Source organism: Sorex fumeus, unplaced genomic scaffold (genome assembly GCF_029834395.1).
Source record: "Sorex fumeus unplaced genomic scaffold, SorFum_2.1 ptg000075l, whole genome shotgun sequence".
Taxonomy (NCBI): Eukaryota; Metazoa; Chordata; class Mammalia; order Eulipotyphla; family Soricidae; genus Sorex; species Sorex fumeus.
The window spans coordinates 5,591,160-5,607,566 of NW_026606132.1; the positions used below are offsets into that span (position 1 = coordinate 5,591,160).

Genomic DNA, 16,407 nt, shown 5'->3' on the forward strand with positions numbered 1-16,407 from the left:
GTGATATTTGATGAGGTTCTCTTTTAGCTTCAAAGAATGGAAAGCACTATCTGTTAATAATAGTTGCCAAGGAGAAAATCGTGGCTCTCCCAGCCACTGACTACTCTCTAGTCTTGGTATCCAGCAGAAAATCTGGGCACTCTTCCTACATGAACTGGGAAAACTCTTGGTTCTAGTAAATCAAAGAGGCATTACTTCCTGTCTTATCGAAGTCAACATTCTAACGTGAACACATGGACAGGGATGTATGAATTAATGCAATGATAAGGAGATTTATTTTAATCCCTCACATAGAATGTTGCACTTTCAAGGGCAGCTATCACATTAATATATCATGATCCAAAAGTTTCCAGACTTTTTCTAGGGAAAAATTTTTATCTACTTTCTCTTATCACAGGGTTGGTGGGAGATAATGAGAAGCTAAGAGGGAGGGGGACTGATATCCAAAGAAAGAGCTGAATATGAGGAGAGTGTCAATGTTGAAAGAGTATATCATAACACTTCTGAATATCTAAGCTGGAAGGAAATGAGGAATGGAGAGGGATTCAATTAATAGCCCACAGGGGATATTATAATCTACTTAGTTTAATTAACTTCAACTTTAATGAGATTTTTTTTTTCAAAATAATATGAACAGTGCACCAGGCTTGGCCAATTGCCAAACACAATCTCTCCCCTTCTTCGAACTAATTAAATGAGAAAGGATATAGGAAAGTCACAGAACAAAAGTATATAATTGCCAAATTGTACTAGCATTAGAAAGTGCAGTGCCTACATTCTCGGGGTTTAGATATTTCAAAGGTTATGGCAACATCTGTTTCCTCCTTCCATGCAGCCTCCTCCGGGGAGTCCAGAGCTCTAGACCTCTTGCTGCGTATTAGGGGCCAGATCTCTGGGTTTGCTTGTGAAGTAATTGTTTAGGTTTAAAGTGGCAGATTATTTCACTAGTCATTACTCTTAGTTCCTTGATTATCTGGCTATTTTAAAGTTAGACACATGTAACCCCCTCAAAAGGTCTAATAAATGAAACAGACAAAAAAACAATCAACCCCAAAATACCTGGTTGAAATGACTGCTCAAAAAATAAACTTTCGGTTAAATGTTCCTTGATTCGTTTTTCCCCTTCTTCCTTTTGTTGTTCTTTTGCAGATGGTAGAAGAGTAGCTACAACTTCTTTCCTTCCTAATGACTTCCTCTGGCTTTGCTCAGAAACTTGGAGGCGGAACTTGTCTATTACACCATAGTGACAGGATCGAACATCTTTATGACGAATCACACTGAAAGGGTGTTTAGAAAAAGACAAATGCTGTTTAGATTCCCGAAGCCTGCCAAATAGAATTCATCAAGAGAATCATACCATAAGAATTTTAAAGTGACTGAATTAAATATTCAAATATAGACATTTACTAATGACATTTAAAAAACTTTGTGTAGTCCAAAAAGAAATGGGGATTCATACTCTCAAACTTAAGACTAAAAGTCTTTAGTAAAAGAAAAATAGGCCAAGAAAATTCCTTTTAGGGGCTGGAGCAATAGTATAGCAGGTGGGGTGCTTTCCTTACATGCAGCTGACCTGGGTTTGATGCAAGACACCCCAATATGGTCGCCCAAACTTGCCAGGAGTGATCCCTGAGTGCAGAGCCAGGAATAAGCCCTGAGCACTGCCAGGTGTGACCCAAAAACCAAAAAAAAAAAGAAAGAAAATTCCTTTTAGTAATGACATTTTCCCCTAGGTAGCTGAGTGTAACAATATTTACTAAGATATATAAAATCATTTCTTTCCCCAAAAGAAGCTTCATAAATTCCCATTGCCACTTCCTTTTCCCATTGCCACAGATTATTCTTTAAATAACAGACCTCAGGGCTGGAGTGATAGCACAGTGGGTAGGGCATTTGCCTTGCACGTGGTGGACCTGGGTTCAATTCCCAGCACCCCATATGGTTCCCTGAGCACTGCCAGGGGTAATTCCTGAGTGCAGAGCCAGGAGTAACCCCTGTGCATCGCTGGGTGTGACCCAAACAGCAAAAAATAAATAAATAACTAATAACAGACCTCACCCTAGACTTAAAATTGAAGTCTATGCAGAAAAGTTAAAGTAAGCAACTGAATAAATAATCCAGTATGAGCAATGCAAGAAATACACTTCTGTATTTCTCTAGAGGATAAAGCAATATAATTTGTATCAGACAGCTGCAATTCCCTTTCACCCTTGTTTTTCACAGAGAACACAAAACAATTAGTTCAAAGTCACCCATTTACCTGCAAAGAAACTCTATTTCTTATGACTAGTTCTTGCTTGGGTTGGATCAATAGCACAGCGGGTAGGGCATTTGCCTTGCACGCAGCAGACCCAGGTTTGGTTCCTCCTCCCCTCTCGGAGAGCCCGGCAAGCTACCCAGAGTATCTCGCCTTCACGGCAAAGCCTGGCAAGCTACCCGTGACGTATTCTATATGCCAAACACAGTAACAACAAAGTCTCACAGTTTGTTGTGAGACATTACTGGTGCCCGCTCAAGCAAAACGATGAACAACGGGAGGACAGTGCTATAGTCCTTGCTTACTTTATACTGAATGAAAATCAAAAGGAATGTGTAAAAACACATCCTCAAAGATATATCACGTGTGGCTTTGAGATGAAAATATGTTCCTGGGGTGGAGGGGTGATGGGAGGGAAACTGAGGACACTGGTACTGGGAAATATACACTGTTGGAGGGATGAATATTGGAACACTGTATGACTGAAACCTAATCATGAACAGCTTTGTAATGCTCTATGTCACAGTGATTCGATAATAAAATCTTTTAAAAATGAAGAAATACTTCAGACTCACAAAACAAAAAGAAAATATATTACTAAGAATAGACATCTTATTGTCACAGGAGAGTTAAACTAACACAGTTCACTTCAGAGCTTAAATTAAGGACTGGTCAATGAATCCATCTGGTCACCTCTAGTTCTAAAGTGAAAATTAAATAGGAACAGCTTGAACAAACAATCATTTATCTGATACTCTTTAAGATGAAATTATCTGGAAGAGCTCTGATAACCTTTTACAGATGAGCAGTTACACACTTGCTTCCTGTTTGTATAGATTAACTTCCACGTTTATTAGCTGAAACATTTCAGATGAATTCGTGTAACCACTGTACTTGGAGTGCAGTATTATTAGCTTTACAGATGTCACTCTAATGGCAGAAAGTTTAAAAAAAAAGCTAAATTCTCTCCCATAGCTAGAAAACTTTAAAGAAAAGTTAGAACTTTATATTCTCAACTCTCCCTGCTATGACTGAAGGCACAACAATGCTGAAGTGTTTATAAAATCTGTCACTGTCATTGTCCTCCAGTTGTTCATCGATTTGCTCAAATGGGCACCAGTAACATCTCCATTGTGAGACTTGTTACTATTTTTTGGCATATCAAATACGCCACAGGGAGCTTGCCAGGCTCTGCCGTGCAGGCGGATAATCTCGGTAGCATGCCGGGTTCTCTTGAGAGAGATGGAGGAATCGAACCCGGGTTGGCCACATGCCAGGCAAAAGCCCTACCAGTTGTAGGAACACATATTGGCACCAGTGTAATGAAATATCATTAGGTATCTGGTTGACCTGCTTAGAATCTCTCACAAATATCCTCATAGTCTTAAACTCTCAGCAAAAATAAAAATGCACAGCAAGGCAGGAGAGATAGCTTAAAGGGAGGTCTGGGTTCCACGCCCCAGCACTGCATGGTTTTCAGAGTGCCTCCAGGTGTGACCCCCATGCCCCACCAAAAAATAAAATAAAATCACAGTAAATGCCAATGGAGGAAGGACCTTGAGCAAAGATCATTTTCAAGTTAAATACACAAATATTAACACATTTAAAACCATGTTACCGAGAAGTGATTTTGACTTACATATCCATACAACACTGAGGCTTTACTGCACCAGCAGCATCTACGACAACATACTTATTTGGAGTAGTACACAAAACTGAAAGAAAAAGTCACAACAGCCATTAGTGTTTTTTTTTAAAAAAACATTCATTTCTAAAAGTTAAAAATTAGTAGGGACTAGTTAAAAAGCCACAACATAGCTTAGGAAACTCACCTTTGAACTTTAAGGCAAACTCATAGGGATTATACAGAGTCAACACTTGCTTATGTGTTGACTGGTCATCTGCATAAAATATTAGCTCCGTGGGAAACACAAAAACAGGAAGATTTCCTTCCACTAACTCTGACTGTCTTTTTTGTTGATGCATTGGCACTGAATCCCCCTTGCTGCAGCTTGTTTATACCGTCTCAACGCTATTTTGGACTTTCCTTAAAAGTCAGTTAAAAACTCCAAAGCATTTTGGCATTCTAGAAAAAGAAGAGAGAAAGAAAGTTGAATGATACCAGTTTTCATTAGCTATGCTTTGCTTGCATTAAAATACATTTCCAAATCATTTCAACGTACCTTCTGCCTTTTCCCTTCACCTTCTTATATATATAGCTTTTACCAAATTATGCACCAACAGGTACACATGCTCCTTTTAATCAAGATCTCAACCTCTGAAACATTACATAAATACTTACATAAGGGAATAAAGAAGCCACTTCGTTGCAAATTAGTAACCACCCCCCTGCACAGACATGAGGCAAAAGGACATCAATCTTTTAAGTCTCATATTTTCCTTTAAAAAAAAGTATTGTCACAACTGATTTTATATGAGCCAATGAGAATTCTTTAAGACAAAAAAGGAGTAAGTCTCCATGACTTATAGGAGACCATTGGAATACATTTCAACAATGAGTATAGTTATTGCCCTTTGGTCGCATGCGTGGGTCAATTAATCTTTTTCTACTGAAACTCAAGGCAAGTAAAACCGTCTTGAAAGGAAGTTGAATATCCAAACTCACTTAAGTAGTCAAGTTTTCTACGAAAATTCAAAGTCAGAAGTAGGCTTTGGCATTCTGGTGGCAACATGCCTCCCCTCCTACTTCAAGTACACAGAGTTATTTTCTTCCAACTTGAGAGACCTTTTTTGTATTCCTTCTGGGGTTTGTGAATATGTTCCAGATAGTTGTAGCTGGCAGAAGTCTGACTGTCTGATAAGTGTGATGTTTCTGTATTTATTTCCTAATCTAATTTTAATCCACAACACTCTTATTTAGCTAGCACCCGAAGTGTGGCTTTTAAAAATAAAATGCAAAAGCGAACACATACAATCACAGAAAATGGATGATTTTCACCTTGTAGATCACACTTTGAAAATAGGCCATAGATGACTTAATACTTTGTATTTGGTTCTCATACATTAAAAAATATATAAAAATGATGAAATCTTTTGGTTTTTACCCACAAATGTGCTCAAGAGCTGTAAGTCTGATTGAGGCATCTCCATTTTTAATCAAATAGGGTCTTGTATAATTTTATCAGGATTTTGTTTATTCATTTCTGCCCATTGAATGCCCATTTTAGGCTAAGAATTATCAGAAGCTGATCAGAGGTATACAGATGAATAATACACGGGCCCTGCCCTCAAGAAACTTAATTTTTGTTGTTGTTGTTTTTTGGGTCACATCCAGTCATGCACAGGGGTTAATCCTGGCTCATGCACTCAGGAATTACTCCTAGCAGTGCTCGGGGGACCATCTGGGATGCTGGGGATCAAACCTGGGTCGGCCGCTTGCAAGGCAACCACCCTACCCGCTGTACTATCGCTGCAGCCCCTTAATTCTAATTTTTGAGATAAAATATTTAAGCTACCTCTAATATAATGCATACTTTATATAAAGTAGTAAGGAATTAGAGGACGACTTGAATAATTCTGCCTGAAAGAGAGGCCTGAGATGATATTTGTGGTCTTAGACCACAAATATCAAGAAAGGTCACCCCTCTGTGCTGAGAATGGGACAGGGGTGAGAGAGCAAGGAAGGGCATTCAGAACCAGAGAAAGGGAAATTGGGGGGAGTTAGTAGCCCAAAGACTGTCCCAGACTATCTTCCTATTCTGTATCTGAAGGAGGAATTTGGAGGGCAGTGGGAACTTTCTTGTGCTCTGGTGTCTTGCTCTTGGTTGGCCTAATAATAAACCAATATAACAAAGATTAGGAAAAGAAAAGACTAACCTTAATTATATTTACACAAGGGCCCACAGGATATGACCTCTTCACCTGGCTATTCCAGGGAAGTTATACAGTTTATGAAAGGGCAAGGCTAATTGGGAAGAAAAGACAGATCTACAGAAACTGGAATTTAAAGAAAGGCATTTGGCAGGGTTATTTACATATGCTTTGAAAACAGATCTTGTAAACTCTAGTCTGGGGTGACAAAGCTGTCTGTCTCTCACCTCCAGGACCTCCCACAGAGAAGATTTATTTCCTGTTTTTAGAGAGATAGATAATTAGGCAAAACATCATTCTTGGATCTTCTCCCAATTTCTTTTCATTTAAAAGTTTCAGCAAGTCACTCTGGTACATCCTGGGGCAGCTGGTCCTGGTTAAATTCTCTAACCATGTGGGTCCTGGTTAAATTCTCTAATCATGTGGGGCTGGAGCAATAGCACAGTGGGTAGGGCATTTGCCTTGCACGCGGCCAGCCCGGGTTCGATTCCCAGCATCCCATATGGTGCCCTGAGCACCGCCAGGAGTAATTCCTAAGTGCATGAGCCAGGAGTAACCCCTGTGCCACACCAGGTATGACCCAAAACGCAAAAAAAGAAAAAAATTCTCTAACCATGCATGTAGCTCATAATGGTGTTGGATTTGTGTTGGAAATCCATCGGTAAGAATATCTAACGGTTGTATAATTCATAACAGGTTCACTGTCACTGTCACTGTCCTCCTGTTGTTCATCAATTTGCTCAAGCGGGCCCAGTAACGTCTCCAGTGTGAAACTTGTTGTTACTGTTTTTGGCATATCGAACACATCACTGGTAGCTTGCCAGCCTTTGCCATGCGGGCGAGATACTCCTGGTAGCTTGCTGGGCTCTCCGACAGGGAAGGAGGAATCGAATCTGGGTGGGCCGGGTCGGCCACGTGCAAGGCAAACGCCCTTGCCCTACCCACTGTATAACAGGTTACAATTTTTAATTATTTATATACACACTAATGTTTAAGTGTAGGGCTGGAGCGATAGCACAGCGGTAGGGCGTTTGCCCTGCACGCAGCCAACATGGCCGACCCGAGTTCGATTCCTCCGCCCCTCTTGGAGAGCCCAGCAAGCTACCGAGAGTATCTCGCCCGCACGGCAGAGCCTGGCAAGCTACCCGTGATGTATTCGATATGCCAAACACAGTAACAACAAAGTCTCCAATGGAGACGTTACTGGGCCCGCTCAAGCAAGTCGATGAACAACAGGAGGACAGTGACAGTGAATGTATAAGTAATATATATTAAACATACTGAGCGTGTTGACATATGTAAAGCTCATAACACTTACCGTCAGGTGATGTTTTAAGTGTTGGTTACCATTATTATCGTTTGGAAAAGAACCAGAGTGAGGCCCAAAATATGTCAACAGGCCACCTGCTGCCTAGTCTAGTATTCTTTCCACTATATTAAAATAACTATGAGCTTCAATAAACCAAACCTAAGATTTTTCAGAAAAGTACCTGATTAAGGAGAGACAGTACAGGGGTAAGGCTTTTGCCTTGTACTTGACAGACCCTGGCTCAATCTCCAGCACCACACATAATCCCCTGATTAGCATCAGCACAGACCTCCTAGCATTGAACCAGGACTGAGCCCTAGGCACTGCCAAGGTATGCCCCAAAACAAACAAACAAACAAAACCCAACACCTTACCTGATTAACCTGAGTGAGTCATACATATTTGTTTGGATAATCTGCTCTCAGAAGTCTGTCATGTTTGTTGCTTTTATTTTTTAAGAAAAATAAGCTCTACCAATAGTACAGCAGGTAGGTGGGTTCAATCCCTGGCATCCCATATGGTCCCCCATGCACGCCAGGAGTAATTCCTGTGTGCAGAGCCAGGAGTAACCTCTGAGCATCGCTGGGTGTGACCCAAAAAGCAAAAAAAAAAAAAAAAGAAAAGCTCTATAATCACTTTCCTAAGAAACTTCAGTATGAGGAATATAACACCCAAATTTGGTTTCATTAAATAATATTCACCAATCACTCTAAAACTCTGAATGAGAACTTAGCTCATGATAAAAAAAAGTGGCAACTTTGATTTCTGGAATATTAGTCAGGAAAAATTAGTAAAACCAGGTTTTCATCTTAAAAAAAGGATGACTTTATCCTTTGCTCCTTATAAAACTTTTATAAGGGTAAATTACAGATGGATCAAAAAATTAATGTAAAAATCAAAGCACAAAACCACTAAAACACCATGGGATATGTTTTGTAATCTTAAGTTTTCTAACTTCCAGAAATAAAAAACATTGATAAATTTAATTATATAAAAATTTACTAAATTCTCCATGACCAAAAACTCTTCCTTATAATAAGCCCTACTCAAAATAAAAATTTACAATACATATCATAAGCAATGTGTAATTTTCTTGTATTATAAACAAACTACAAACTATCATAAGACAGTTCAATATAAAAAGGAACAAATATTATATTTCTAGAAATGAATATACAGTTTGTTTTAAATGTACAAAAGATGATGTAATCACATTCTCTCACAAGCTAGTCTGAAATACCTGTCACAGTGTCAAAAATTTAAAAAAACTGATTACACATGATGGGTACAATCAAGCATATTCTAACATTGTTGGCCAGGATATGAACTGGCTTATCTATTATACCTACCAAAATTAAATGCAAATACTCCGAGATCTAGAAATTCTACTTCTATAAATTTACATGGCATATATCTTTCCTTGGTGTAATATTTATAAGGGTTTCCTTGACTTGCTAAGGGTTCCATTTATGTGATGCATAGACCAGAGGTTGGCACTCAATAAAGAGCTACTTGTTGTGAAAACCAAGAGACTGAGGTCAGAGAGATGGCTCACCAGGCTTAGCACATTCTTTGCATGCTGGAGTCCTAGTTCACTCCCTGTCACTGCATGGTGCCCTGAGCACAGCTAGGAGTGACTCCTGAGCAAAAAAGCAGCGGCTCCTGAGCACTGCCAGGTGGGGACCAAAAACAAATAAAAAAGCAAGAACTGCCCCAGCACCATCAGGTCCCTGAGCCACGCTGAGAGCAATTCCTGAACAGCGAGTAAGGAACAGCCCGCAGCATTGTTACTTCCCCAAAGCAAACGATTAGAAACAGTCCTTATTACTGCCTGTTAATAAGGGATTTACTGAGTAAAGTATGATATGATCATTCATTGGGCTAGCAGGTCAAGAAAGAGGAAGCTCTTGGTGCAATGTGTCTCTGGACTAATCTTCAAGTGTCTGTGGGGTTAATTAACAAAAGCAAGGTGTCAAGTAGGCTACCTTTTGCATGGAAAGGAAAATGAAAGGGTATGAAGCCTATTCTCTTAAATATGGATAAAATGCTGTTGGAAGAATGGCCTTTTTGTAGCACAGCACTGTAGCACTGTCCTCTTGTTGTTCATCGATTTGCCCAATAACGTCTCCATTGTGAGACTTGTTGTTACTGTGTTGGGCATATCAAATACGGGTAGCTTTTTGTATCTTTTGAATTCTAAACTCTATTCAAACGACTTTTTAAAGTTAAAGTAAGGCCATCAGAGAGAGAGAGAGAGAGAGAGAGAGAGAGAGAGAGAGAGAGAGAGAGAATGCAAGGATAAAGGAATTTGTCTTGCATGTGGCTGGTACTGGTTCAATCTCTGCACTGCATGATATGGTCCCTCAAGCATTCACAGGAATGACCCCTGGGTACACAGGTAGTAATAAGCCCTGAGCACTACTGGGTGTGCTTGCCTCCGCCCCCCCAAAAACACATCAAATTAAGGGCCAGAGAGATAGGTCAAGGGCTTGGGCACATGTTTTGCCCAGGTTCAATCACTGGTACCACCAGGTGTAGTACCCAAACCATTGTGTACAGAGACCCCAACTTCTTTATTCATTCATCTGTCTTTAGACATTTGAGTTTTTCCCACATCCTGGCTACTGTACCAAGTGCTGCAATGAACATAGGTGAGCATATATCTTTCCAAATGAATATTTTTGTGTTTGTGGGAACAGAATGTTTTTGTGTTTGCTGGGAGTTCACCGCAGTGTGGATGGAACTGGAGGGCATCATATAAAGTGAAATAAGTAAGAGGGAGAATGAGAAGTTCCAGATGATCTCACTAACCAGTGGTATGATGAGAAACAAAACAAGGGAACAGACAGTATCAAATGATGACAAACATTAGCCGTGGGTTACAAAACTGAAATTTCCAAGTAGTGGTAGTGCGGAGAGGTAGAATGGGACTAGAGGCGACAGAAGGACAGGGATGGAGGAGGGTTTGGGACACTTTGGTGGAAGAGTAGTAACTATGCTCACCAAACCATAAACATTAATTCTATTGTAAACATATTGCCTAAACTGTAATTTAAAAAGTAAATAAAAAAAGATACAAGTTCAAATATCCAGGGCAAAATAATGGAAAGCAAAGAGAGAGATTTGGTTATGAAGTCAAAATTAACCCCACACAGGGGGCTGGAGCAATAGTACAGTGGGTAGGGCGTTTGCCTTGCAGGCAGCTGACCTGGGTTTGATTCCCAGCATCCCATATGGTCCCTGAGCAGCGCCAGGAGTAATTCCTGAGTGCAGAGCCAGGAGTAACCCCATGTGCATCGCCAGGTGTGACCCAAAAAGCAAAAAAAAAAAAATTAACCCCACACAGAAAAAGTGCTTAAACTCTTAGTTCCAACTTTGAGAAATTCCTCCACGTTGGTCAGAGTACACATTTTACTCACTTGAAATAACAACTTAGAATAACTTTGCTTTTCTTTAACAAATATCTGAGTTGAAAGTTTCCTATGAATGATCACATTTCCACATGAACCACCCGTAGGCTGCCTATCCATGTCTTCAATAAATTTGGAGTAGTTTATTCTATTTTGTAGGCCTGCTCCCATTTAGCACTTAGCTTGGCTATGAGATATAAGTTGGGACGTCTCCTAAACTCCAACCAGGGGGAAATTAGGTAGGAATTAGCACTGGGTCACTAGAGTCATATTAGACACTCTGCCAGCAAACATAATGAAGCATAACACCTCCCATTAATTGGCACTTTTCTGGAGACCAGCAGTTTTCACTTTGCTCCAGTCGATATTGCAAAATGATGAAGTGCAAAAATTCTGGGGAGAGATTATAGACTAAGCCGGTAAAACCTGACTGCAAATCAGTTTCTGAGGTTGTGTTCCAAAAGTCAAGCACAAAGTCAAAGAATGTGAGCTCCCAACCCTTCTCGCCTTACAGATGATGAAAGCGGCAGGCCCTGGATAGGGACTTAGTCACACAGGGTACTGGCGGCAGAAATCTGCTCTCCAGGCTCGCATCTATAGGTGTATACCCAAACACCTCCTCTGGGTCCTAATTCCAAAATCCTGACTCATGGGTTCTAACTACACCCCTCTCTAGAAAAGTCCCCTGTTTTCCAGAAGATTGCCCAAGGACATGCCAAATTCCACGACTCAAAGCAGACTTCCTTCTGAGTTTGATCAACAAAGATCAAGAGACAAATTCACTTGCGAAGTTGAAAACCCCTTCTTGCCACGAATGTGGAAGTGCAACTGGCTATCAGGAAGGCTTCATTAAGGCATCAGTAATGAAGGCATGGGGATTCCTCCTCACTGGACACCTAAACTTTATTCCTTCTTCAGAGCCCCATTCAAATTCTCCCTGCTTGTGGCCTTCCCCTACTCCTCTACTGTCCTGGATACCACTAACTTTATTACTCATTTCTAAGTGGCTGGCGGGATAGGAGAGATGGTTTGGGTCTGGTTTGGTTTTGATCTGTTTGCTGTGGATTCATGTTGACTCTTGAGATCCGGCAACAGATAAGTTTCTCTACAGGGTTGTTACCCCCTTTACATCCAGAAATGACCCAAATTCAGTGTGAGGCACTTAGACACTGAGCTTATTGGTGAACCCTAATAACTGTCTGCTCCACTGAGAAGCAGATGATCAAGATAAAGCACAAGATCCCTCATGCACAGATGGACGCTTTGTCCATAAAAGACAGGCGAAAGATTGCAATCAGTGGAACAGTAAATCTTAGGTGGCAGCTTGCCATGGGTTGGGGTAAGAGGAGGGCAGAGGGAAGAAGTATTCCCAGCTGCCTCTGCTCCCCCTCTCTGCCCATCTCCTCCCTCTCTGCTTCCACTTCCCTCTTATCTCCCAGGGGTTGTTTGTGCCCAACTGGGCCAGCAGTGTTTAGAAATTCCGTGCTCCAACATCCTGGCTCCAGTGGCCCTAGGCCCCTTGCAGGGAGACAGTACAGCCAGGAGCTGGAGGTACAGGAAACTGCCTTCACTTCCCTGTCCTTTTCCTATACCCAAGGGACATAAAAATAAATGAAATTTGGAAGAAAACCTTATGTATGTACACCACCTTGTGACCAGTTGGCAAACTACTCTTTCACGAAGCCAAAAAAAAAAAAGCATAAACACCCCCAATTCCACACTCTTGCCACCATCAGTCCAGAGATACCAGTATCCCCCAACGTGTAATTATTTTCTCTTTTCCTCACTTTGGATTGACCAGAGAGAAGACAGAAATTAAACACTGCAGTTTCAGTATCTTCTACCACTAGAGATTCAACAGGTGGAGACAGAGCAGAAGTCACTTGCAAAGTATATTTTTCTTGGATTTTCTCTTTTGTCCCATCCCCCCTTTTCTTCAGGGGATGGTAATAAGCTACAAGAGAAATCAAGGAGTCCTGGGAGATGCCTGAATGAAAGTGATGCAAACTTTGAAGATAGTTAAGGATGCTGGGAAGCACAGGCTTCCCCCAAGAATTTGGTAATCCATTTGCATGGCTGCTTACTACTTGTCCCTAACTTTTGTGTTTACTTGGATTCCCACCCACAGGCCCTTTTATCTCCCAAAAGGCATTTTTATCTCTTTCCTACACACTCTTTGTAGTACTTGCCCATGGCCAACTCAGTTTTAACTCGTTCAAAATAATGATCCCCTTTTTCCCAGGATGGGAGATGCATGCTGAAAGTAGACTATAGACCGAACATGATTGCCACTCAATGCCTCTTTTGCAAACCACAGCACCCAAAAGGAGAGAGAGAACAAGGGGGAATGCCCTGCCACAGAGGCAGGGTGGGATGGGGGGATGGGAAGTGGGAGGGATACTTGGATCAGTGGTGGTGGAAAATGGGCACTGGTGGAGGGATGGGTACTTAATCATTGTATAATTGAAACCCAAGCACAAAAATTTGTAAGTCTACAACTGTACCTCATGGTGTTTCATTAATTAAAAAAATGATGCCCTTTTGCTTGATGCTCATTAAGAAGCTTTGCCTTCTCAGCTTAGAAACACTGTTCTCTTCCTCTTTACATCTTGAGGATTGTCTAGTAGGAGTTTTGAGGGACAGCTACGTTCCTAAAGTTGACTCTTTCACAAGTGCTGTTACAATGTTCACTTTGTATTTTTAAGTAGCTCATTGCTCAACATTGGGCAATTTTGTTTTTACACATTTCCTAAGGTTTGGGTGGGGGTATAATTTGCTATCTTGCCAATGGAAGTGACTCCTATAAATGATATGGAGTCCTAAGGTTATAAAATAGTCACAAAGCAAAATATTTTATGTTTTAAAATTTTCTTCTATTTTTAAAAATGAAGATGCCTTTCAGTAATGTCTTTTCCCCAAAACTTTTATTTGCAGAGGAGGGCCACACAACAATGGTAGAGGCTATTCCCAGCAATACTCAAAGATAATTATGTGCCAGGGTTCAAACTTAGGACTCCTGCATGCAAAGCATGAGCTCCAGTCCTTTGAGCTATTGCCCAAGTGATCCCCCTGCAAAAACAAAACTCACCTCATTTTAAATTAGATATTTTAACCCTTGGACTGGAGTGATAGCACAGTGGGTAGGGCGTTTGCCTTGCACATGGCTGACCCGGGTTCTATTCCTCAATCCCTCAGAGAGCCTGGCAAGCTACTGAGAGTATCTCGCCCACACAGCAGAGCCTGGCAAGCTCCCTGTGGCGTATTTGATATGCCAAAAACAGTAACAACAAGTCTCACAATGGAGATGTTACTGGATCATGCTCGAGCAAATCGATGAACAATGGGAGGACAGTGGATTTTAACCCTTGTTTTATCATAAATATCCTCATATGTCTTCAATTATTTCAAGATGGGCAATTTGCAAAGCCACATGCATATTAATTCATTACATGCATGTACTCTACGTTACTACATGCAGCACTCTCAGTTGTTTTAAAACAAAAAATTTACTCAACAGGAGAGATAGCACAGCGGGTAGGGCATTTGCCTTGCACACAGCCAACCCAGGTTCGATTCCCAGCATCCCATATGGTACCCTGAGCATCACCAGGAATGATTTCTGAGTGCAGAGCCAGGAGTAACCCCTGTGCATCGCCAGGTGTGACCCAAAAAGCAAAAAAAGAAATTCAATCAACAAACATTTATTGGGCATATATTTAATGGGCACTATACTACAGAATAGAGAGAAACAAGGAAAACAACTCAGCCCTCCAAAAAATTCAGTTGAGCAGGAAAAGCAGACATTAGTAGTAACTGGGATATGATGTCACAAGTGCACAAATGTGGCTAGATACAAAATGCTCTGGGAGCACAAAGACAGAGTTGGCCTTAAAGTAGGAGTTGGCGGTAAGAGGAGATGAATTCCAGGAAGAGGTGTAGAGGCACGAAGGGGACTCTGAGCTTTGAGCTTTGGCACTGGAGATGGCTAAAAGTGAGCATGCGGATAAGGGGGGGAGTGTCAAGAGATAAGGCTGGAAAGATAAGCAGGAGGCAGATGGTGAAATATCTTCTACACCAAATTTGGGTGTTTAGACTTGATTCTGGATGTCAATGTTTCTCCAAATGTGGTGTCCAGCAGTAGGAACAGCTTCACCTGCAAACTCATTAGAACTGCAAAGTCCTGGGTCTCGCCCTTGATCTAGTGAATCTAACCAAGATCTGTGGTTAGAGCTCGTCCATCTGTGTCTTCCAAACCCTTTGGAAGATTCAGATTGGATCTAGCTACACTGAAAACCACTGCTGCAGGCAAAGAGAAACCTGTGAAGGGTTTTGAGCAGGAAACTGAAGAAGGAAACAGGCAGCTATGACCAATCTCCAGTCTCCGGGGTAATTACAGTAAATGAAAAAAAAAAGACACCTTGATGAATGGATGTGGCATAAAGAGATGATGAAGACATAGACTAAGACAACAGGAATGAAAGGAAACAGATTTTAGAGATGTTTTACGGGTGGCCCAAATCCAATCAGGTGAGTAGGATCTAGTCATACAGAAAGCAGGACTGTAATGGTTGTGATTTAGAAAAGAAAGCTATAGTCCAGTTGAATGGATCAACTGACATGTGCCCCAAGAAAAATGTGGTGCACACAGATGCTAAAAAACAGGAATGTCACAAGCAACATCTGTATTCCCAGAGTGTCAAGAGCAAAGGGTGTCCTGGGTGGTCTATAAGCCTGCTGGGCTGGCTGACTGCTCTATTTCTCACAGCACGTCCACTGGCACTCACAGGAATAGAGAAACCATCTGTGAGTTTGGTTCCCACAAATTGATCTCAGACAGGAATCTTTTCGGGAGGGTCTAGCAAAATTCACATTTCAAATCTCCAAAGCCAAACAAAACCATAGTCTCTGGTGATCTAACCAAGATACTGCCAAGGTGAGACCCTGTCTAAAGCCTTCTTTGTATTCTATCTCATCTACATTACAGATCACACGACCACTGAATTAAAGAAGCAGCTGGTATGAGTGAAAGAATCAGACTTTATACTATGCCTCCAAGGTCAAGAAAGTCAGGTGGAACTGTTCTTTCTAATTTGGGAGGCCGGATTCAGCTGAGGCAATCTTTAATTTCCTAATGGGGGGTACAGGTTAACATATTCAGCTAGTGTGGATTTTGCAGAGCGCCATTCCTTTCTGTTTAAGGTGTGGGGGAGTAGGGAAGTAACTACACCCATGTGTTTGAGGGAAAATACAGGGCTGGGAACAAACCCGGATCTTCTACATGGCAAAGCATGCATTCCATCCCCTTGAGCCATCTCCTCAGCCCTCAATTACTATTTATTTGTATTAGAACCCTGGATGCTTCTCACTTACTGAATGCTCTTTCCAATGATGCCAATATCTCACTTTGTTTAACCAACTGATTTTGTTCAAGAACAATTCCCTGTCAAACACTTCACTCATCTTGGGGCTTGAGAGATAGTTTAGATGTTGGCTTGGACGTAGTCAACCCTGATTCAATCCCGAGCACCACACATGGGCACTGGACATTCCCAGGACTTATCCCTGAGCCCAAAGCCAGGGGAAAGCCCTGAGCACTACCA

General features: G+C 41.3%; 1 protein-coding gene across 2 annotated transcripts in view; it reads right to left on the minus strand.

Annotated features, from left to right (window-relative positions):
• Window positions 1–16,407, minus strand: part of MOSPD1 (motile sperm domain containing 1) — a 57,096-nt gene that overhangs the window by 38,563 nt on the left and 2,126 nt on the right. For both annotated transcript variants that reach the window (XM_056130305.1, XM_056130306.1), the window contains exons 2-4: window positions 4,090–4,343; window positions 3,897–3,972; window positions 1,060–1,277 (exon numbers count right to left, since the gene is read on the minus strand). In XM_056130305.1, coding sequence (XP_055986280.1) covers window positions 1,060–1,277; window positions 3,897–3,972; window positions 4,090–4,243 — 448 coding nt within the window. In that variant the 5' untranslated portion in view covers window positions 4,244–4,343. The remainder of the gene's footprint in view (window positions 1–1,059; window positions 1,278–3,896; window positions 3,973–4,089; window positions 4,344–16,407) is intronic.